The 22717-nt window shown below is 35.5% G+C and overlaps 1 protein-coding gene across 9 annotated transcripts in view; it reads right to left on the minus strand.

Annotated features, from left to right (window-relative positions):
• The window catches only part of PALS1 (protein associated with LIN7 1, MAGUK p55 family member), a 105486-nt gene that overhangs the window by 7499 nt on the left and 75270 nt on the right, over nt 1–22717 (minus strand). For all 9 annotated transcript variants that reach the window (XR_014261028.1, XR_014261029.1, XM_082451640.1 and 6 more), the window contains 6 exons: nt 16328–16511; nt 13386–13457; nt 12954–13025; nt 10499–10666; nt 9226–9428; nt 7413–7523 (listed from right to left, as the gene is read on the minus strand). Coding sequence is in view for 7 of the 9 variants with exons in the window: in XM_082451640.1 (XP_082307766.1) it covers nt 7413–7523; nt 9226–9428; nt 10499–10666; nt 12954–13025; nt 13386–13457; nt 16328–16511 (810 nt within the window). In the remaining 2 variants the exon portion in view is untranslated. The remainder of the gene's footprint in view (nt 1–7412; nt 7524–9225; nt 9429–10498; nt 10667–12953; nt 13026–13385; nt 13458–16327; nt 16512–22717) is intronic.

Below are 22717 nucleotides of genomic sequence, written 5' to 3' on the forward strand. Positions count from 1 at the left end.
TACAATTTACCCACTTAAAATGTACAATTCAACAGTTTTTAGTATAGTCACAGAGGAGTTGTGCAATCAACACCACAATCAATTTCAAAACATTTTCATCACCCTCCGTTCCCCCTCGCCCCCCTCCCTCCAAAACCCCACAGTCATTAGCAGCCACTCCCCATTTTCTCCCAACCCCCAGCCCTAGGAAACCACTAATCTACTTCAGGTCTCTATAGATTTGCTTATTCTGGACATTCCAAATAATGGAATCATACAAAATATGGTCTTTTGTGACTGGGTTCTTTTACTTATGTTTTCAAGGCTCATCCATGTTGTACCATGTATCAGTACTTCATTCCTTTTAATGACCATTTTTCGAGAAAAGATAAAGCTACAGTAATCAAGACAATGTGATTTAGCATAAATACAGAATAGAGTCCAGAAATAATCCCTCCCCGCTACGTATTTGGTCAAGTCATTTTTGACAAAGATGCCAATGTAATTCAATGGGAAAAAAGGATAGCCTTTTTCAAGAAATGATACTAAAGCAATTGGATAGCCATGTGTGATTAAAAAAAACCAAACCCTTACCTCACACTAAAATAAAGATTAATTTGAGATAGATTATAGACCTTAAAGGGAAAACTAATATAAGAAAGCTTTTAGAAGAAAATACAGAATAAATCTTTATAATCTTGGAGTAGACAAATTTTTTCGGACAATACACAAAAATCATTAACCATAAGAAAAATGAAAAAAATTATGCAGTTGACCCTTGAACAACACAGGTTTGAACTGTGTATACAGAGATGTTTTTCAATAAATATAGTTCTGCATGATCCGTGGTTGGTTGAATCTGAAGACATGAAACTGTGGATATGGAAGGCCAAGTATGGGACTTAAGCATCCTCCATTTTGGTATCACAGCAGGTCCTGGAACCAATCTCCCATGGATACCAAGGGAGAGAGGTACTTGATTAAAAACAATTCTGATCTTCAAAAAAAATGTTTTTAAATTACAAAGACTTTGAAAAAATATTTATATCCAGAATATATAAAGAATTTTTACAACTCAACAAGAAAACAACTCAATTAAAAAAAATAAAACTTGAGACATTTCACAAAAGAATTTGTCCAAATGACTACATGAAAAGATGCTATCATTAGTCATCAGGAAAATGCAAATGAAAACCACAATGGCAACACTTCACACCTATTAGAATGACTAAAAAGTTGTTACAAAACAACAACAGCAAAAGTTGGTAAGGATGTAGAGCAAATGGAACCAAAGTGAGAGTGTAAAAAGGAAAACTGTTTATAAAATAGTTTTGAACTTTTTATACACTTAAAACATACACTTATCATTTGATCCAGCAATTCAAGAAAAATGAAAACATACGTCCACCAAAAAACTATGAACGTTTAGAGCTGCTTTAGTCACTAGCTCAAAATTGGAAACAACCCTAATGGTTTTTAACTGGTGAATGGACAAATTGTGATATATTTAGATCATGGTACACAACTCAGCAATAAGATAGGAACTACTGTTAGATGCAACATAGATGAATCTTAAAAACATTATGCTTATCAAAAGCTAGATACAGGACTTCCTTGGTGGCGCAGTGGTTAAGAATCCACCTGCCAATGCAGGGGACACGGGTTCGAGCCCTGGTCCGGGAAGATCCCACATGCCACAGAGCAACTAAGCCCATGCGCCACAACTTCTGAGCCTGCACTCTACAGCCCGCGAGCCACAGCTACTGAGCCCACGTGCCACAGCTGCTGAAGCCCTCGCGCCTAGAGCCCGTGCTCCGCAACAAGAGAAGCCACCGCAATGAGAAGCCCACACACCTCAACAAAGAGTGGCCCCCGTTCACTGCAACTAGAGAAAGCCCGCGTGCAGCAACGAAGACCCAACACAGCCAGAAATAAATAATAAATAAATAAATTTATTTTTTAAAAAAACTAGATACAAACTTAAACTTACTTATAAATAGTTATAAACTTAAACTTATAAATGGTTTCCATTTATATGAACTTCCAGAACAGACAAATCTATAGTGACAGAAAGTAGGTAAGTGGTTACCTAGGAAAGAGTGGAGGGGTATTAATTTCAAAGGGGCATGAGAGAACTTTTCTAGAGTGATGAAAATGTTCTAAATGTTGATTGGCATGGTGGTTTCACAGGTATACATTTTGCCAAAACTCACTAAATTATACAATTAAAATGCATGCATGTAAAGTAATCTCAATAAAGTTAATTTTTTAAAATTAGAAAACTATAATTTGAAAATCAAGCACATTGTATACTGCTAAAACATTGTGGTAACTGATTAAGTTCCCACTTTAAAAACATGTATATATTTGACCCTTGAACAACACAGGTTTGAAATGCACAGTCCACTTGTACACAGATTTTTTTCAATAGTTAATACTACAGTACTACACTATCTGCAGTCGGTTGAATCTGAGGATGTGGAACTGCAGATATGGAGGGCCAACTATAAGTTACACACAGATTTTCAACTGTGTGGAGGTTTTGGTGCCCAAACCCCACATTGTTCAAGGGTCAACTGCTAATAGGTATTCTTTCTAGAACTCACTCAATCTGAATTAAAAATAAAGTAGGTAAAAATATTAAAAATATTAAATATTACAATATCAAAAATAAAATAGGTAAAAAAATTCCATGAGAGCACTGGCAGAGATCACCAACCAAAAGAAAGTTGCTTAACATGTTTTGGAATGGCATGTGGCCCTTGGCATGGTACCAAATTCTTGCTGGAGAAGAATAACCTAACAAAAAATAAGTGTGCATGTCAGAAAATAGAAAATTAGGTTGAACAAGTAAAATGGATCCATTTTGGTCCTTTATGTGCATCCCTCTCCTGGAACCACTACAGTATTTCTGGTCTACCAAAGTAGGTAACTGGGCACCAAGTTTCATAGACTATTGATCTAGTTTTCCTTATTATATGTGATCCTCCTCAAGAAGAGCCAGCAACCATGTCTCATATTTCTTTTTTTTTTTGAATTTTATTTTAGTTTTTTAATACAGCAGGTTCTTATTAGTTATCTATTTTATACATATTAGTGTCTATATGTCAATCCCAATCTCCCAGTTCATCCCACCACCACCACCTCCCCCGCTTTATGTCTCAGATTTCTTTTGTATAATCTCAAGTGCTTAGGACAGCAGATACTCTGACCCCACTTATTTATGAACTTGCACTTGTGTTACAAAAATGAAAAATGAGTGAAACACTACTTTAACCAGCTGGCCTACTTAGCCTAAACAAAGCAACCAGAATTATGCTCAACACAAAGGAGAGGAAAGTCCCTGATGTCGAAGACACTGAAAAATACCACCTTCACATATAGACTGAATAACAAATGTTAGGTAGACCCATAACAGAAAAAGATACCTTGGGGAGGAAGAAGGAGGGCTGGTGGGTGAGGTGAACAGTCAAGAATCAAAGACTTTTGAGGAGATTTTAGGGAGGAGTATTATTATGTGCTTTTATGGCTTTTAAGGAGATTTAAAGGCATAGCAAATGAAATGGGATCTAAGTGATTCCTTTGTAAAATAGAAATTTTTAGGAAATTGGCAAAAAACAAGGAAGAGTATTTGTTACTTTGATATAGCATGTCACTTGACGGTTTTCATTTCATACATTTAAATAAAATGTCAATGCTTTCTGATTCATATATCAATATATTATCATTTAATTTTTAGTACTGTTTGGTATAATATGGACTAACTCAACCACATCCAGCATCTAAAATAATTAGCTGCCTGGGGCCTAGAGTCCTGGGCGGCCGCTGAGAGGGCCTTCCTGGCCTGTCGGTGCCTGCGGGCTGCTGCAGGCTTCTCCTGGGCGTCCAGTCCTGGTTGGCTGCGTGTGGTGGCCTGCAGGGCTCTGAGTGGGCAGGGGCCTACACCAGCAATAGCCTTAAAGGGAGGAGAACTCGTCAGGGACGACACTGTGTGGGTTAATTTGGGAAGTGATGGTTAAAGCTTCTGGCTTTAGACTCCTTATTTATGTTGTTAATTTTGATGGGGGTAGAGATGGAAGCTGGTCCCGTTAACAATGAGTTCTCAGTCTGGAGAGGAAAACAAATCAAGGTGAACTGAAGAAAATGAGTCTTTCCCTAAAGGAGACAGAAGATGGGGAAGATGAGATGTCAGAAGATAATGACAACGGCAGCAGAGATGAGGCTGTCGTCCCTAAGAATGGTAGGAAGGTTGCTACTGCTCCAGGAAATAAAATCGAAAAAAAAATTTCTGGCTCCCATGTTTGCTGAGAAATTAATATCACCACACAGGAAGGGAGCCACAGGGGCCAATCTGCCAAAAGACAGGAGGAGTGCCAAGCTCAAGGACCATGAGCAGAGACATGAGAACTCTGAGGAGGATGAAGAGCCTATGAAGAAAACACCTGATAAACAGAAGAAGGAAATGACCAAACAGAAGGCTTCCACTGAAACCAAAAAACAGAAAGTAGAAAGAGATTTGGTTAGTGAATTTTAAATCTGCTGATGACCAGGAAAAAGCCCCGGAACTTAGTGAAACAAAGCTCCTTGGATATGAAATTAAATTGAAGAAACAAAAGGGAAAGGAAACAAAGAAAGATCAAAATGCCAAAACACTTTTGATCAAGAACCTGCCTGACAAAGTCACTCAGCATGAATTAATAGAAGTGTTTTAGGATGTGTTTCAAATCAGATTGGTGAGCAAGGATAGGATGAGTGAAAGGATCGCCTATATTGACTTCAAGTCACAGGCCGATGCACAGCAAGCCTTGGAAGAGAAGCAAGGAACAGAGATCGGTGGGCTTGCTGTAGTTCTGGACCTTGTCGGAGAAAAAAGCCAAGGCCAAGATGAAAGAGATGGAAAAAAGAGCACTTGGAGAATGGGAAAACGAAAGAACAAGAAAGTCATGCATTTCAAGAAAAATGTGAGAGAGCTTATTTCTTTGTGGAGGTAAAAAATGTTCCTACATGTTTAATATGCAAACAAAGTCTGTCTGTGTCGAGAGAATGTAACCTAAAACACCATTATGAAAGCAACCATCATAGGAACAACGATGGATTTACAGAAAAGATGTGTGATAGAAAATTCAACGAACTGAAAAAAAAGACTGAAATTTCAACATGATTTGCTTTTGAACGTGAATAAAATAAGTGATGCTGCCATGAAATGTGGTTATGTATTAAGCGAGAAAATTGCCTGGTCAGCAAAACCTCTTGCAGATGGCGAGTTTATCAAAGACTGTCTGTTGAGTGCAGCAGAAATCATGTGCCCTGAACAGAGACAAGCATTTGCCAACATAAGACTAACTGGTAATGTTGTTGCCCAGCATGTTAACATTACGACTGAGAACTTGCAGGACAAGTTGCAAGAAAAAGCTGAATCATTTGTGGCTTCTTTCCATTGTAGCTCAGGAAGGTGTGGATGGAAATAACGCCCCCCACGTAGCTGCATTTATTCATGGTGTCAATGAAACTTCTGATGTGACCGAAGAACTTCTGGACGTGGTTCCCGTAACAGGCACAACATCAGGAAATAGTTTTACGTGATGAGAAAAGTCTTAAAAAATTTAACGTGGACTGGTCAAAGTTGGTAAGTATTAGCACAGATGGTGACTCTGTGATGGTTAGTGTTAAAGAACTAGTTACAAAACTGAAATCTAAAGTGTCAGGGCTTTGCCAAGACAAGGAACTTAATTAAGTCTCTGCACGGTCTCATTCTCCAGGAGTCACTTTGTGCTAAAAGATTAAAAATGGATCACGTCATGGACATAGTTTATACCATAACCTGGATACACTCCCATGGCCCAGACCACAGAAATCGGTGCTTTGTTTAATCAGTTAGACGCACAATATGGAAACATGTTCTGCTCTATGGAACTTAAGTGGCTGAATTGTGGTGTGGTCCTAAGGCAGCTTTTTGAACAGTTGGAGGAAATTGACTTTTTCATGTCTTCTAGAGGAAAATCTGTGCCTCAGCTTACGAGCAAAGATTGGGTCAGAGACTTAACCTTTTTGGTTGACATTATTATAACATATCTAAACATGTTGGATATTTCTCTGCAAAGGCGTTCACAAGTGGTGACACAAATGTATGATTCAGTTGGCTCATTCCTAGTGAAACTGTGTCTTCGGGAGACTCATTTGGGAAGGAACAATCTGGCCCACTTTCCTACGATGAAATTAGTCTTTGAAAATGAAAATGACAGCCTGAACTACATTCCCCAAATTAAAGAGTTGAAGACTCAATTCCAAAAAAGGTTCTCTGACTTTTCCAACTTTATGAGAATGAACTAATATTGTTCAGTTCTCCTTTCTCAATTAGTATTAATAATGCGAATGAAGAGCTACAAATGGAAGTTACTGAATTGCAGGTCAACACTATACTGAAAGCCAAATATGATGATGTTGGAATCCCAGAATTCTACAGATATCTTGGGAGTGGTTACCCTAAATATAAAAACCATTATGCAAAGATTCTGTCCATGTTTGGAAGTACTTATGTTTGTGAGTAGCTATTTTCTGCTATGAAACTAAAGAAAACTAAGTGTTGCTCAAAGTTAAAGGATTCAGAGATGAATTCTCTGCTGCATGTTGCAACACAAGATTCACAACCTCATGCTGATTGATATCTTGGGGCATACGAAAGGAATGCCAGATTTTGAATTTCAAATCTGAGGAGTAATACATTATGGAACTTTGAATAATTATTTCTATTTCCAAATTATATTTTTTCAATGCCAAATTTAAAGTACAATCTCTGGCATCATATGTTTGTACCTTATAACATATAAAATAAAATTTGACTATATTCTGGCAAAAAAAATAATGACTAAAAACATTTTTCCATTTCAGATCATACAAAAAGATCAAAGGCAGAAGACAAACAGAACATAAAATTTCAATGAGAAAAAAGAAGAGAAAAGCAAGAGGACTCAAGTTTGGCTCCTTGCATATGTGGACTATCTGCAGATAAAAGTGGGTAATCCCTAAGAATCTGCTGAGAATATTTGGTGTGGGGGGAGGGTGTTACCTAATCCTTGTTAGAAATAACATAGATCTGTGTGAAGAAGTTTAAGGAAGTTTTAAGAAATGCCAAAGATGTATGTATTATTGTATGTATATTATGGTAGTAATATATAAAAATGTGTGTATTACTACCATACATTTGGAGTGATAATAGGGAATGTATGCGGAACAACAAGAGAAGCCCCCTGCTTTGGAGAGCTGCTTAAGTCCAACCAAAGGCAACTGTGGCAGTTTTGGGGAAAGTGATATGGCAGAAAGAATAATCAGTTTGAAAGCCTAAGCTGATGTAGTTTTTAAGCACTTTGACATATTAAGCCATGACTGTTTCATGTTACTTTCAATGGAATAGTATGACAGTATAATAACTTTACCTTTGGATTCTTGCCCTCTTTGGCCAATAATGCCCGAAGTCTTTCTTGTGAAGGGGGTGCAATGAAGATAATATATGGTTTCAAGTCTGAGTTCCGGAGAGTCTTCAATGACTGTAAAGAAAAGATAGATTTTAACCATTCAATATAAGAATATATTGTGTACCTATAACACACACAGAATATTGGCTTACTCTTTTTATGTAATGAAATAAAATTAATGAAGAATTACAACTATGTGATGATAAAATACCCTGCTAATAAGATCACACACAGATGAAAATAACCATATTAAAAATCCATTTTGAAGGAATTACAAATGAGCAGTCACCTTACCATGTGCCAGGGTCTAAATGCAAAAAGAATCAGAGAAAAACTTCACATACACATACAAAAGAAAATTCTGGAAAAGCACATCCAAGAAGAAAAAGCATACTGTCTGAAATAAGAGACTGTGGTTTTCACCTTGCCTTTGCATCAATGTATATCCCTAAATTGAAGCACTCTACAAAAATGGGGATTATAGGGACATGTCCTTTTCTATCTTAAAAACAGTAATTAAGACAATATGCTTAACTACTCTAAGTTCTTTGGTAAATCTGTTAGCCAAAATAATATAAAGAATTCTGAAGGAATTTAGTAAAAACATCACTGCTTCTCTTAAGTCTGATATTTATAATTGAAACAGCAGAGACTAATAAGCTCTTTTGTTCACTAAAAAATAAAGAAAACCTAATTACTATTTCAGGAAAGCCATTTTGGAGTCAATTCTCTCTCTCTCTCTTTTTTTTTTAATAAATTTATTTATCTTTGGCTGCGTTGGGTCTTTGTTGCTGTGTGCGGGCTTTCTCTAGTTGTGGCGAGCGGCAGGGGGCTACTCTTCGTTGTGGTGTGTGGGCTTCTCATTGTGGTGGCTTCTCTTGTTGCGGAGCACGGGCTCTAGGCACATGGGCTTCAGTAGTTGTGGCACACGGGCTCAGCAGTTGTGGTTCACAGGCTCTAGAGCGCAGGCTCGGTAGTTGTGGTGCACGGGCTTAGTTGCTCCGCGGCATGTGGGATCTTCCCAAACCAGGGCTTGAACCCGTGTCCCCTGTATTGGCAGGCGGATTCTTAACCCCTGCGCCACCAGGGAAGTCCCTCAATTCTCCTTCATATACATCTCTTTAATGACCACTGCCTATGTCTCGTGAGTTGACATACACAGTAGGTTCCACCACATTAAGGAAAGTTTTATGCTAAAGTTGTACAATGTAGAAAAAGAAAAAAAAATTTCACAACAAATACAATTTAAAAATCCCAAATTTCTAAAATTATTTTATTTTTAATGGAAATCTAAAAAGCAATTGTTAGTAATTTTTGAAGGTTTTCTTTTGTATGACAGATAATAGAACAGTGGACATTTCGTTAGATACAACCCAGCACTCATTATGATACTTGCTAATACTTGAACTATGTCATTTAAAACCATAAAAATGACCTCTAATTATTCTAATTTTTCTCATATAAGAATCAGGAAAGGGAAATTCTTTTATAACCTTTAAAATACTAAAGTACTATACCAGCACTACAGTTACCGTATTTTAAGTTTCAGAAAACATGTACATGTACATATATGTAAGTATGGAATATATGTATTTTCCCCTCAGAGGAAACTGAAAGAGATTTAGCAACTTAAATTCGTAGGGAATCAGTGTGAAAAAACTGTATGAGAACTTAATTAGGTCCTGTGGTTCTTGGACCAAAATACAGTTTCCACTAAAAATTACTCTGTGAAAAAGGTCCTCAAGTTCAACACCCTAAACCAAAACAGTTTTACCTGTGTACGAAGACTTAAAAGACATATTTTGCCCGAGTTGATCACTTGTCGTACAGAATCTATGCTGGTTCCATACAAATTTTTCTCAAATTCACCATGCTCAATGAACTTTCCAGTTGCTATGTCTGCCTCAAATGCCTGCCGTGAAACAAAGTGGTAATCTCTACCGGCTACTTCATGGTCTCGCCGACTCCGAGTTGTATCTAGGCAAACAAAATCAGGTAAAAATCATGGACGTGGATCAGAGTAAGGATGAGGGATAATTCTGCTAGTCAGAAAAAATGTTTATTTTGTAATACAAACTAAAAAATAATGAATTAAGGAAATGTTAGACCCCCATGTGTTTAATTTAACACTGACTGGTTTTATTTCTAGATTGAGAAATGCACAAAACTGTGTTTTTAGTATCTTAATAACCGTTACATTTAATATGTTTTATGCTTACACTCCAAATTACTTCATCTTGCATTTCATTTAAAACACTATCACTCTGGGGACTTCCCTGGTGGCGCAGTGGTTAAGAATCTGCTTGCCAATGCAGGGGACACGGATTTGAGCCCTGGTCTGGGAAGATCCCACGTGCCGTGGAGCAACTAAGCCCATGCGCCACAACCTACTGAGCCTGCACTCTAGAGCCCGCAAGCCACAACTACTGAGCCCGTGTGCCACAACTACTGAGCCCGTGTGCCACAACTACTGAAGCCCATGTGCCTAGAGACCGTGTTCTGCAACAAGAGAAGCCACCGTAATGAGAAGCCCACGCACTGCAACAAAGAGTAGTCCCTACTTGCTGCAACTAGAGAAAGCCCACGCGCAGCAACGAAGACCCAACGCAGCCAAAAATAAATATAAATAAATAAATTTTAAAAGTAAAATAAAATACTATCACTCAGTTTTTCCATAAGATTAGGTACTATACAATCTTTAAACAGAACTTCTGTATTCAGAAATTAGGTCTAAATTAGGTCTAAATTTCTATCTTCTGCATCAGTTAAAAAAACCAGGAGCTGATTCCATACTGAGCAGGGCACTGTAAGATGCCCAAATTGAAATTCATTTAGAAAGTAATTAGTACCATACTCTTAGGAAAAATGTATATTTATCAAGAGTGACTATCTTTAATAGAAAACTCTCAAAAGATTTGGTTAAAACAAAGTTCCTCTTTCTTGGACAACACTCTTTTGATGAAATGGGTGAAAAACTTCCCTACACAGTTAGGTTCTAAGGTGGTAAGCTGAAAAGCACAGGAAAATGGGAATGCATCCAAACTTACGAGGAACTGCAGATGCAAAGCGGTCTTTCTCTTTGTTCATGAGCCTCTGACGCAATTCATTCTGGCCACAGTTCTGTGGACCAATCAAAATGATAGGTCTTTTCCTATTTGCTGGCTGATGATAAAGTGACATTTCCTCATAAGTTAAGATCTCTTCATTGTCATAATCTTTGAAAAAGAAAAAGTTAAGCCCTTCAGATGGAATTATTGCCATGTAATAAAGATATACTCATAGATCTTTCAAAAAATTGCAAAAAAGCACAAGTTATTATCATTAAAAATGCTTAACTTTTGGGATCAAGACAGTAATAACCAGGTAGCATTATATCATGAGTATTTTCCCATGTCATTATATCCTTGCCAGGATTATGAAAATAAATCAAATAATATATTAATCCTTCTAGAAATGTTTATTGCTTCTCGTTTCATACTGTGTTTGAATGTTTAATACAATATAACTATACTGATTCATATAAAATAGCTAGTTTGCAGCCAATACTTTGACAGAGGGTGAGGCACCAAGGGATAAACTAATGAGAATAATATCTGTCATTTTTGTAAAATGGGGATACTAATACTTTAATTAGAGAGTTGGTTTAAGGAGAAGACAATGTATATGCTGAAAACAATACCTGGCATAGACAAACATTTACAAATAGTGCTGCAACTAGTGTTATCAGAGAAAGCTGGAATACTTTTCTGTGATCATATAACTTGAAAACACAGCATATCTATGCTATCCAACTTTCTACACTTATGTTTACTTTATTCTGGAATACTAATACTAACCTGAGATCATGATTCAAGAAGAGGTATAAATTATAACAGGTGGGGTAACATTCCTAAAGCCCATAATCCAGATGAAATCAGAGCTATCAAGTGGTAAGAACAAAGGCAGACAACTAGCGACCTGCTATCTTCTCAATCATATTACTTCACCTAACTGGGTGATGTGTAGTCAGACGGTCAGCTGTAAGTTCCATGGGGGCAGGGGACCATCTTAATCTTGTCAGTGCTTAGCACAGAGCACAGAGCAGGAACTCAAACTCTAGTTGTTTAAACTCCAACTCAGCCATGTATTAGCTGTAAGAACTTAAGCAGGCCACTTTCACATCTGAACTTGAATTCATTAATCTGTAACCTCAAGGAATTTATTTTGAGAACTAAATGGATGAAGGTTACTGCCCCTGGAATAGAAGTTATTATAAATGATAGTTATTAATAAAAATGTTAATTATGATAACAGCACTATGAACAGAAACGTAATTCCTTCCCTTCTCAAAACGCTTTTCCCTCTGAAAAATCTAAGTTCCTTCTTCTAACATGTACAATCAGACTGTGGAAGCATTTTGACTCACAGACGTAGATATATTATAACAGCTATTAGAGCTGAACCAGTTAATTTTAGTGTATTTCAAAAGATAAAGAAACAGATATTAATCACTTACCCAAGTATAGAGGAAAAGATTAAAATTCCAATAAATCTTCTTAGCTACATAATCTATCAATTAGCATTAAGAATGTTTATTTTGGGAAAAAAAATTTTATTATAGTAGATGGAATCTCAGGTTTAGTTTTGTATCAAATTTTCCAATAATCTATAACATTTTATTTTCACTAGTTTAATTTATGCCACTTAAGAAATTTTCAAGGTATTGAGAGAATAAAAATAAGCCTTATAAATTGTGTAAGAAGTTAAAGACTTCCTTTGCTTTATTATTTGGCTTGTTTCTAATGTGAATTAAAAGAAGGGGTAGCAAATTCTAAAGCCCATAAGGACCAACCAAGAAGGTAATGAAAGCACTAAATCAGGCTGGGTTTATAAAAAATTGGATGTGGCGGAGACTGCTGAACTAAGTAGGTGCCCAGTATAAAGGCAAAAGCCATCATTCAGGTCCAGCAGACCAGTGTCATGTGGGAATATGAGCCCAGTGTTACTAGAGCTTTTGATTTTAAGAGAAGCTACAACTTAAAAATTTTTTAATCTTAACAATAAATTAAAATAGAACAAAAAACTCTCCTGTGTGCCTGACTCAGTAAGCAGGCTCTATGGAATGGGTTGCCTTGGTGACATGAGTTACTGTAGACAAAATGTTCATTTTTTACTTAAAATACAGCTATATTGTTAGAATTTGTTAGAAACATGTATTAATTTTGCAAATAAAGAGTTTAAGTAGGAAAAAATTTATGAGGAAACTATCAATATAACACTGTACATGCTAAATTGTACTATAATTTTTATACCAGTTTTTCTCAGAATTTAAAACTGTGCATTCCTCATAGGATTCCAAAAGAAAATAATTTCTGCTAAATGGTTTTATTAAGCACACATGTTACATTAAGAGGCCAGGACCAGAAATAAAATTCCTTGAAAATATCAATTTAATTTCTTTCAAGTGTTAGATATGGACCTCTTTCGGATATAAATACAACTATATCTGAGAGTGGAACTTACCATCATTTTTATTGGCATTATATAAAACCTTTTTCCTCTTCTTTTTATTCTTCTTTGCACACCATAGTTTTCCTGTTGAGAATCAAAAACATAAGTATAAATGTGGTACTTGTTTCCTTGAATAAAGCTACACATTTCAAATAGAAGAACTCAAATAGTTTTAAATTTAAATTTATAGACACGTGTTACATTGTTCATAGAAGAACTATTTTTCAGAGAAGTAGTTATAATTTTCCATTAATCTCACATCAGAGACAGATAATCTTTAATACTTAAATCCTCTCCTTCCTTTACAGTCCTAAGGTAATCAGTTTTGCTTCTCACATCACTCTTGCCATGAATACATCTTTCTTGACAGTTCTGATACGTAAATCTAAACCTGATTCCAGATGAAGACCCAAGAAACCTCAATGTCAAATATAAGTGTCCAACCTGATTTTTCTGGCTCCTTATCTTCTTCTATGGTTTGCTTCATGGCTTCCCTTTGCTGCTGAAAGCTTTTCCCTAATAAGCAGAAAGGAAAAAGAGTAAAATAGTTAAGTCAAAAGGATAGAAGTATTTTTTTTTAAATCAAGGGACAACACCAGAAGTAACTCTTCATTTATAATCCCTTCTAAATCCTCCTGCCACCACATGAGAGTATGTCAACTATGATTATAAGCTCCAAACAGTTAAAGTATTAAGTCTCAACCTTGCTCTCAATCAATCCTAGAACATGTATTACTGGACTATATATCATCTATTAAAAAAGATAAATAACAAACCAGTGCTAGAAAATTTAATAGTTCAATTTTTACAAAGTCTTCATTTAGCATCTACTATGTGGAAAGCACTGTGCTGGATGTTACAATGGTTCTGATCATTTGAATTATTGCAAATCAAGCAAATTAATTCTAGGAGTTAACTTTCCAAAATAATATGTAAACATTCACCAGTTTTTGATTCCAAGACACCATTCAACATATTCCCTTGCATTTATCATTTTCAATCCCTCTTTTTCTTTGTATGTATGTATAAGCTTTAAAGATTTTTCATTTTTACCTTAAGCTACCCATGATACAAATAAATGAAAAACCTATTATGTTTTTCCTCTCCGGATTAAGATTTTAATATAGGAGGCTTTCAAGGTTTCTGATTTTCATGTTCTTTTCAGACATCTACCTTAGAATCAAATGTATTTTTTTTCTGAAGGATAAAAGTGGTTTTAGTTAGAAAATTCTGAATTAGAGTTCTACTTTTATATTTAATTTTTATATTTAATTCTTTCCATTTCAGGCCAGAGATTCTTAAAAATCAATAAGCAAATTCCATCTATGTCGGGATAATCTGTTGAACTTAGTGCATTTTATAAGAGCACAAGCAAAAACAGTATTGAGTTTGATATATATAAAAAGCATTAAAAGAAATCAAGTTATCTCCAGAGGCTGTACAGATTGTGTTTCTAGATAAAACAAGTAGCTATGACTATAGGGAAATTTTTAAGAGCATTAAATTTTTTAAAAAAGTATTTGACTTCAACAGATTTAGAAAAAAAGAACAAAATAATTTAAATAATTTACATATTAAAATGTTTAAAAACATTACAGTAATGTACTGCTATGGCACATTTTTATAGTACACACATATGTAGACTGTTTTTGAAATAGAAGCAGACATTAGTGGGAGATGGACATTATAACCTCTTAGAAATCCTTCTGACAGAAAACTGTCAAACTCAAACTAATGTGGGTCTATTTATTTGTCCTATAAAAAGACTTACAAATGATATCATTAAAATTTCCTTGATTTATCTATATATTTTCAGAAACTCAATGTAATCAATCAGTCAATAGATATTAGTTCTAAGTATTTATGGGCTAAAGCTGACATGGTGAAAGATATCAAACTGATATCTGGCACAAGCACTATGAACCATGATGGCTGCCCAGTACCCCAGGATTCTAGAGGAATGTTCCTGTAACTGTTACTGTGAAGAATCAAGGGTATAGTATCATCCTCTGAACTTAATATAAGAAGCCCATTCCTCCTTCCTTGATATATGAGCCAGTATACACAGAATCTCCAGCTTTGGGGTTTTAAAGCAGATGATTTGTGGCTGTGACTTTATTATACACATAATGTATTACTTGTAGTCACATTCATTGTAAGCCAAATTCTATAGCCAAATCTGTTATGCTTAAAATCTTAAGGTTTAATAGGAGGTATAATCCCTAAAAAATGTTATAGGCAAAAGACAAAGTTTGGAAGAGTTTTTTTTTAAAAAAAAGAGCCTTAGAAGGTCTAATTCAGAAGCACCAGTTCTGGCAGAACTATTTTTAAAAACCACCTATTTATTAATTTAGCAGATACTGCTGAAATTTAAAAGAATAAGTAAGATGTAGTCACTGGCCTAGAAGTTTACAAACTGAGAATATACGGTACAAAGTACTGTAATAGACAATTCCATGTAAGTATTATAAAGTAGGGCACACACACACAAAAAAATACATATTGTTTTAATGTATAATGAAAGTATTAACAGATATGCTTTAAAGTCAAATATGAAAGAGAAGCTTATCTCAGTGCCTTATACAGTGCTGATATAACAGTATTTTTTGAGTGAATAAGCTGATGAATTATCACTTTATTCCCATTTCATCATACTGTAAGTATTCCTTTGCCTTCACTAATATCTTATTATACTTTCCTTGGTTCTGTTTCTCTCATTCCACCATACCCACATCCTGGGAACTGCAGGAACAATCTGTAGGAAAAATTACATCTATACACTTCATTCCATTAAGCATCATCTTCACTCTTTAGAAGAAATATGTTCCCTTAATAATCTTAATGTCCAATGTGAGCTAAAGTTTTATTTTAGTATAGTCTAAATTAGAGAGTTTTCTTCAATGAAAAGTTGGGGGCATCCTATTTCCACCCTAAGATATCTTAGGAGAGATAAATTCAGTAGTCTTACTCTCCTGATTCCTTATAAAGTGATGCATCTTAACAAATTCCTATTTAGATATCAAGTTTGATGCCCCAGTTGATGATAATCTCTTGTTAACAGTATAAGTTTTGTTGCCTTGATGCTTTTGTTGTTCAATACAAGTTTTGTTGCCTTGAAAACAGGGTAGTCTCAATGTACCTACAGTGAATGTAGCACAACATGGGATTGGCTGACGAGATTATATCGTAATTCCATTCTAAAGCCCAATAAATTGGTTAATTTATATTCAAGATACTTATGTTACAGACACAACATAAAAATCAATGACGTGAAAAAGTAATTACATCATTTTTTAAAAGGCATGAAAAAGTGAGTTTTCCTCTTTGAAGATTTGTATTTTAAATGTTTTTTTAAACTTTGTACTTTCTACTATACTGTCTCTTACCTGGAACAAGCCCAGCTAGAGGCTGATTATCTTCATCCCCTTCCCTGTAGGCTTGCCACCAATTTGGATCTTCTTGACTGATTACATGAAGTATATCCCCTTTTTGAAAAGACAGACCTAACTCTCGACATGGAACATAAGGGTCATCTGAGGGGTCATAGTCAAAATGAGCCTTTACATGGATCTAAAAGATAAAAAGGGTAAAAGTAAAAACAACAATAATGAAATGGCAACACACAATATTCAGCATAAATATAATTAAAATGTTACATTTTTCATTAGTGCAAAGATATTATGAATTGAAAGAAGGGAGGTTAGTTTAGTAACTGTATTTTGGGAGCAGAATTTTCCCAGACTCATCTGTTTTCTTCAGTTAAGACAGTCCTGTTGATTGCAAACATGTACAAGAGTATGCAAAACACTGCACTGTTAGCTGCTAACAAGCTGAGGTGCTAAGGGGCCTCAAAGGTTTGATAGAAGCAGAAGGAATGTAATACAGACTCCCTCCCCTTCCATTCCTGACCTGTGAAAACAATGGCTCTGCAGTAAGGTATGTAATTTCTAAACCACTACTACCAGGAAAGGTAGACTGTAAACCTCACCACATCTGTCATCTAAGCAGGTGAGTGTCAGTTTCCCTGGAGCCATCATCCCTTCTTGACCACACTGTCAGTGCGACTGTGCCTTAATCTCTTTCAGAGTTTCTTCTAAAGGGATATGTTCAGGTTCATAAATAATGACACCCTAAACTGCTAAAATTATCTAAATCAAGTTTATAATCATTCCTATTGTGTTCTATACATAGGCTTTATTACTAGTGGTACAAGTTAAAATTTTTGTTAACTGTGTTTTTGCATATCCAAAAACTGTTACGCTCTTAGCACTAAAGGTAAGCATTCACATGAACCTTACTGAAAGCTAAGTTATTTCCAATGCTGTTTTCTTCAATATACTTCTAAGATAAACAAAGTATTCTTACTTCTTAGGAGGTATAAAGGAATTAATATTCTCTTTAACCCCTCTATCTGTACTTTTTATCCAAGCTGGTCAAATGGCATGTGGCATTTCCAAAATCTGTAAAAAGCCCATTTTCATCTAACAAAATCCTACACCTATTTTCAATGAGTTTTTCTGCCCCACATAGGTTATATTTCAGGTTTGGGTTTAGTGAGCCAGGTACTTGATTGACAGCCTAAGAATTTTATAATTCTGAGTCCTTTTCTATCCAATTGTTATTTGACTTTCCTTAAGCCTTTTACCCTAACCATAATTGAGGCCACCAATCATAAAGATAATACTGGTCTGCTTCAAAAACTATTTTATGAGAAAACACTATCTTTTTTCAGCTCCTGAAACACTTAAAAATTGACTATTCTCAATCAATAATGAGACTATATGAAATTTGATAAAATACATTTTAAGTGATATATATATAATACATATCCCTCCATTATAATAACCAAGAATCCTCATGAAAGCAACAGTCTCTTTCAGAAATTTTGTTTGAAGGTATCTTTAGATAAAGAATACTGTATTTTTTAATTTCAGAAAAATATTTTACTGCTATAAATAGAAAACGAGGAAATCTAAGTCTCAATATACAAAGAGCAACACTGAAGTAAAGCAAGTGATTCAGTTAAAAATATAGAACTTATATGCTAGTCTGCTTTTTGGGGGGTAGCTTTTCATTGATGTACTACGTAAGTTCAAATAGTACACAAAATCCTAAATGTATAGCTCAATTAATTTTCATAAACAAAACAAACCTGTGTAACCAGCACCCAAATCAAGAACCAGAATATCACCAGCACCTCAGAAGCTCCGCCTCACGTTCCTTTCGGTCACTAGCCATGCTATGTCCTCCAAGGATAAACATCATCCTGATTTCTAGCATAGATTAGTTTTGTCCTCCAAGGGTAAACATCACCCTGATTTCTCGCATAGATTAGTTTCCCTGTATTTTACTTCATATAAATGGAATCACATAGTACACACTCTTGGATTAAGTATGTTTAAGATACCTCACTCAATTTAACAGTGTTCTGCTGCATTCCAACTGGAATGTGCCCTAAACAGCCTTATTCTTGATATGAAAAACAGACTTTTTAATAAAATCTTGAAAATTTTGTCAGTTAAAACCAAAAATGAATTTTAGAGAGTTATACAGGGTAGTAGTGAGTCAAAACAGTTGAGAGACTGGGTAAAAAGACTATACATACAATTTTGTAATCCTGGCATGATAAGTCTCGAATCTATAGGATGATTAAAAAAAAAAAAAAATCTCTGCTTGAGTACCATCCCTGTTAATCAATAATGCTTCTACATCTGTTTAAATTGTTGCTTTTTAGTCAAACAATCTTGGCAATCTGAACATGAAATTATAGGCATCATTTATGGTGGTGGAGAGATCATTTTATTATCAAGCTTTTCAAAGATCCATGAAATCAGACTACTTTGTCAGCCTGATTGATGATTTTATCAAATCACTTTCTGAAATCAATACCCAGCATGTTGTTTTCAAACTGTTTTGCTCAGAACACCTGCTAGGATGTTTATTAAAATACTGACTTCCTATGCCACGTCTCAAACTTTCAGACTCTGTATTTTAATTAGGTTCCTTGGATAATTGTCACATACATGCTGTTTAAGATGTACCCTAAAATCTCAGGGAACTACTACCCTGAGGGAAACTAAATAGACCAGTGAGGACGCTGTACCTAAGTCTATGACCTTTGCCAGAGGCCAAACAAAATCACCCAGAGATGCTTTTCTCCCTACTCTGCTTAGGTTTTACCTCTTGACTATTCAGATTTAGTTGGTTTGGAATGAGGCCCCTCTTTGTGCAGGCTGGGAAGAGGAGTAAAATTGAGAGCAAAGTTTATTTCATAACAGGGAAATTAACCATTTGACTGAGTAAAAGTCTGAGTATTGACTTGACATGTACTATGTGACTTCTATCTATATATAGGCATACCTTGTTTTATTGTGTTTCACTTTACTGCATTTTGCAGATACAGTGTGACTCACTTTACTGCAGTGGTCTGGAACAGAACCTGCAATATCTCTGAAGTATGCCTGTATTCCACTGCAATTCTGATCAGCTCTAGAAGTTATCTCCAGCAATCTTTCCTCTTCAGCTCTGTTAGTGGCTAATTTATTTCCTTGCCCAGTGTGACTCACTTTATTGCAGTGGTCTGGAACAGAACCTGCAGTATCTCTGAAGTATGCCTGTATTCCACTGCAATTCTGATCAGCTCTAGAAGTTATCTCCAGCAATCTTTCCTCTTCAGCTCTGTTAGTGGCTAATTTATTTCCTTTCCCACAGAAAAGAAAACAGAGTCCTTTTTAAATGAAGGAGAGATGCCGACCCCTAGAGGAAAGCTCCAGGGTTTAACAATGCTGTAGTATCAGTATGATGTATCTGATCAAAACAATGTTTGATTTCTAATCCAAACAAAATCATCTGTTTAAATTTTAAATTACAGGGCTGTTTAGACACAATTATCTTCCAGTCCAACATTTTTCTCCTTGCCTCTTTTTTTTAAGCACATGTAAGCTATTCACATTTGAAGTCCTAATGATGGGAACACAGTAAAGGAATAATAATTCATTAATTTATTTACATCTTTCCTAAGGGATTCAATGCTCAAAAATAACTTTTCCTTGTAATTTTTATTTCTGTATTTCTTATTATACTAGATTTATCTCTAACTTTTAAAATTACTTATGGAAGAGAAAATAGTGAAAGTGTGTCTTATTTTGTCTTTGGCCTAAACTTTACCATAAGGCAGATTATAAAACTAAGGGCAGCATCAAGAAAAGCCTTTGCAGTGTCAAGCAACAGTTTTCAAATTCCTTCTCCTCATCCTGAGATTCCTCCTCTCCGAGGCCCATTCAAGAAGGAATATCTTTATTATTTGTTCTCTTCCATTTTTAACAGGAGAAATTTGGGATATCTGTGGGGCATCCAGTTAATGGTTAGTAGTAGTAGGCAGACAAAAATACGAGCCTTAGGGTAACAGCAAACTTAATAGAGCAACTGCCCTAACCTGGAAGGGAATGTCCATCTAATATACTGTACACTGAAATTTTCAATATTTTTTCATCTTCTGATAAAATATTTATAAAAATTTTATTGCATTATAAAATTCCAGATCTTCTTCCAAATGAGAAAAAATTAAGATGAAAATTATATTATATATTTTATACCTCTAAGAGAAAAGTAAGTATACTGGATGGCAGTGGTTCTCAACCTTTCCTTTCAACCCAGTTATCTTCACAGGCTATGAACAATCCTTAACCTATCATTGTTTAAAATCTGTAGAATTTTTTGCAAACAAATAAAGTACATATAAACAGACTGCTCCCCTGACCTGATTTCCCCACAATAAATACAACTATGGCCCAGATCTCTCCTTAGAATTCCAAAATGATATATTCTATTCTATGCATTCGATATCTCTACCTGAATGCCTCTCAGGTATCTCAAATCTATAAAATAAACCTTTGGATTTTTCTCCCCAAACCAGTTTTTCCTCCACGTTTCCTGTTAGTAAGCACCACCACTATCCACCCAGTTGTTCGAGCATCCTTGCTTCTTCCCTATCCTTTACTCTCCACATTCATTACAAGGTCCTGTCATTTCTACTTCAGAACATAGCCTGATTCATATTCTCCACTACCACTGCTATCATCGAAATTTAAAAGTCAACATCATACTTTATAATGGCTTCAGCAAAAGTTTCCTAAATCTCCTTGCTTCCATTATTGGCTCTACTAATCCAATTTCCACCCAGCAGCCAGATGTGTTTTGTTTTTAAATACAAATCAGACCATGTTACTGTATTTGAAATGCAAACTCCCTGCCATGGCCAAGAAGACTTACTTGACCTGGCCCTATCTACCTCTCAAGCCTCATCTCTTAGAATTCCCTCCCCACCTTTCTACTCCCCTACTTTGCTCCATTCCTACAGGCTTTCCAAACACAAAGTTCTTTAGAAATTATACCTGAAAGCCCTTCTGGTAATTAACAGGCCTGGCTTCATCTCATTCTACAGGTCTCAGCTTCATGTTGCCTCCTCCAGGAGGCCTTTCCTGCCAACCTTATATAATCAATCCACCTCCTTTTATTCTCAGTGTTCATATTCTATTGATTTCCATCTTATCACTTACTGCAAACTATAATTAATATCATGTTCTTTATTATAAAGCTAGCACTTATTAGCACAGTGCCCTAGTACACAAAAGGGATCAAGTAGATATTCATTGTGAGGAAAAAAATTATTTGGGGCCCATAATATTTCAATTATTAATACCACTGGCCTAGTGGTTAATTCTATGGTTTGTATCCCTGAACTGTGATTTTAGTATCCTCCTAAGTCTTTAAATTCCCCTAAAACTACATCTTTCTCCCATACTCCCAGCCCAGACCCCCAAAATCAAGAGACTTCAGTCATGCTCCCAGCATTATTAGAGTTATCAAGTCTCCTACAGACAGAAGAGATCCTACCTCAATTTCAAATACTAAAGTCTCATAATATGCTTTTATTGTACTCATAATCCAGACTCACTATCATATCATATCATATAGCTACTAACAGGTTAATTCACCCATAGTTACAATTTTCTATCATGGTATTGTAATTATTTTCTTTGGACTGATAATAAACAGTAATACAGAAACCTTATAACATTTAGTAGCTTTGTGGGACAGTACCTGTTATATTACACAGCAGTTAAGAGCAAAAGTTCTGGAATAGGCATGGGTTCTAGTCCTGGCTCAGTCACTCACCAATAGTGGGCTTGGGCAATTAACTTGACCTTTCTAATTCTAGTTGCAATGCTTGTTAAATGGGAATAATAAAGATAGCTATACTTAAAAGGGATACTATAAGAATTAAATGAGATAACACATGTAAAACAATTAGTATGGTGCCTGGCACAAAGTAAGTAATCATAATAACAGCTAACACTTATTGGACAACCAATAATCTCTGAATTTTCTAGTGCATATTCCATCACTAATAACTAGTGTGATCCCCTACATTTCAATTTACTCCTGTTTATATTTGGGCATTACACTAGACGAAAAAAGTGCCTTCGGCTCAAATATTCTATTTCCTCCCTTCAATATTATTTCAATTATATTGTGAAATAATCTAAAGTTTTACACACTTCTCTGGGAACTCCAACTTTTCTTTTAGTCAATGTGGGGAGAAGGTAACTGCAGTTTAAACAATGCATATGTTTCCTCGGACAAATGTGCCAGTAACCTAGGAAGCTAAACTACAAAGGTGTCAAGACTTTTGTCCACTGCAATCAATGGAGCAACCCCTGGCTGCTATGTGTGATACAAAAGAAACTTACCAAATAAGGGAGTACTTCTCCTGA

This window comes from Balaenoptera physalus, assembly GCF_965194825.1.
Source record: "Balaenoptera physalus genome assembly, chromosome: 2".
In the NCBI taxonomy this organism is placed as follows: domain Eukaryota; kingdom Metazoa; phylum Chordata; class Mammalia; order Artiodactyla; family Balaenopteridae; genus Balaenoptera; species Balaenoptera physalus.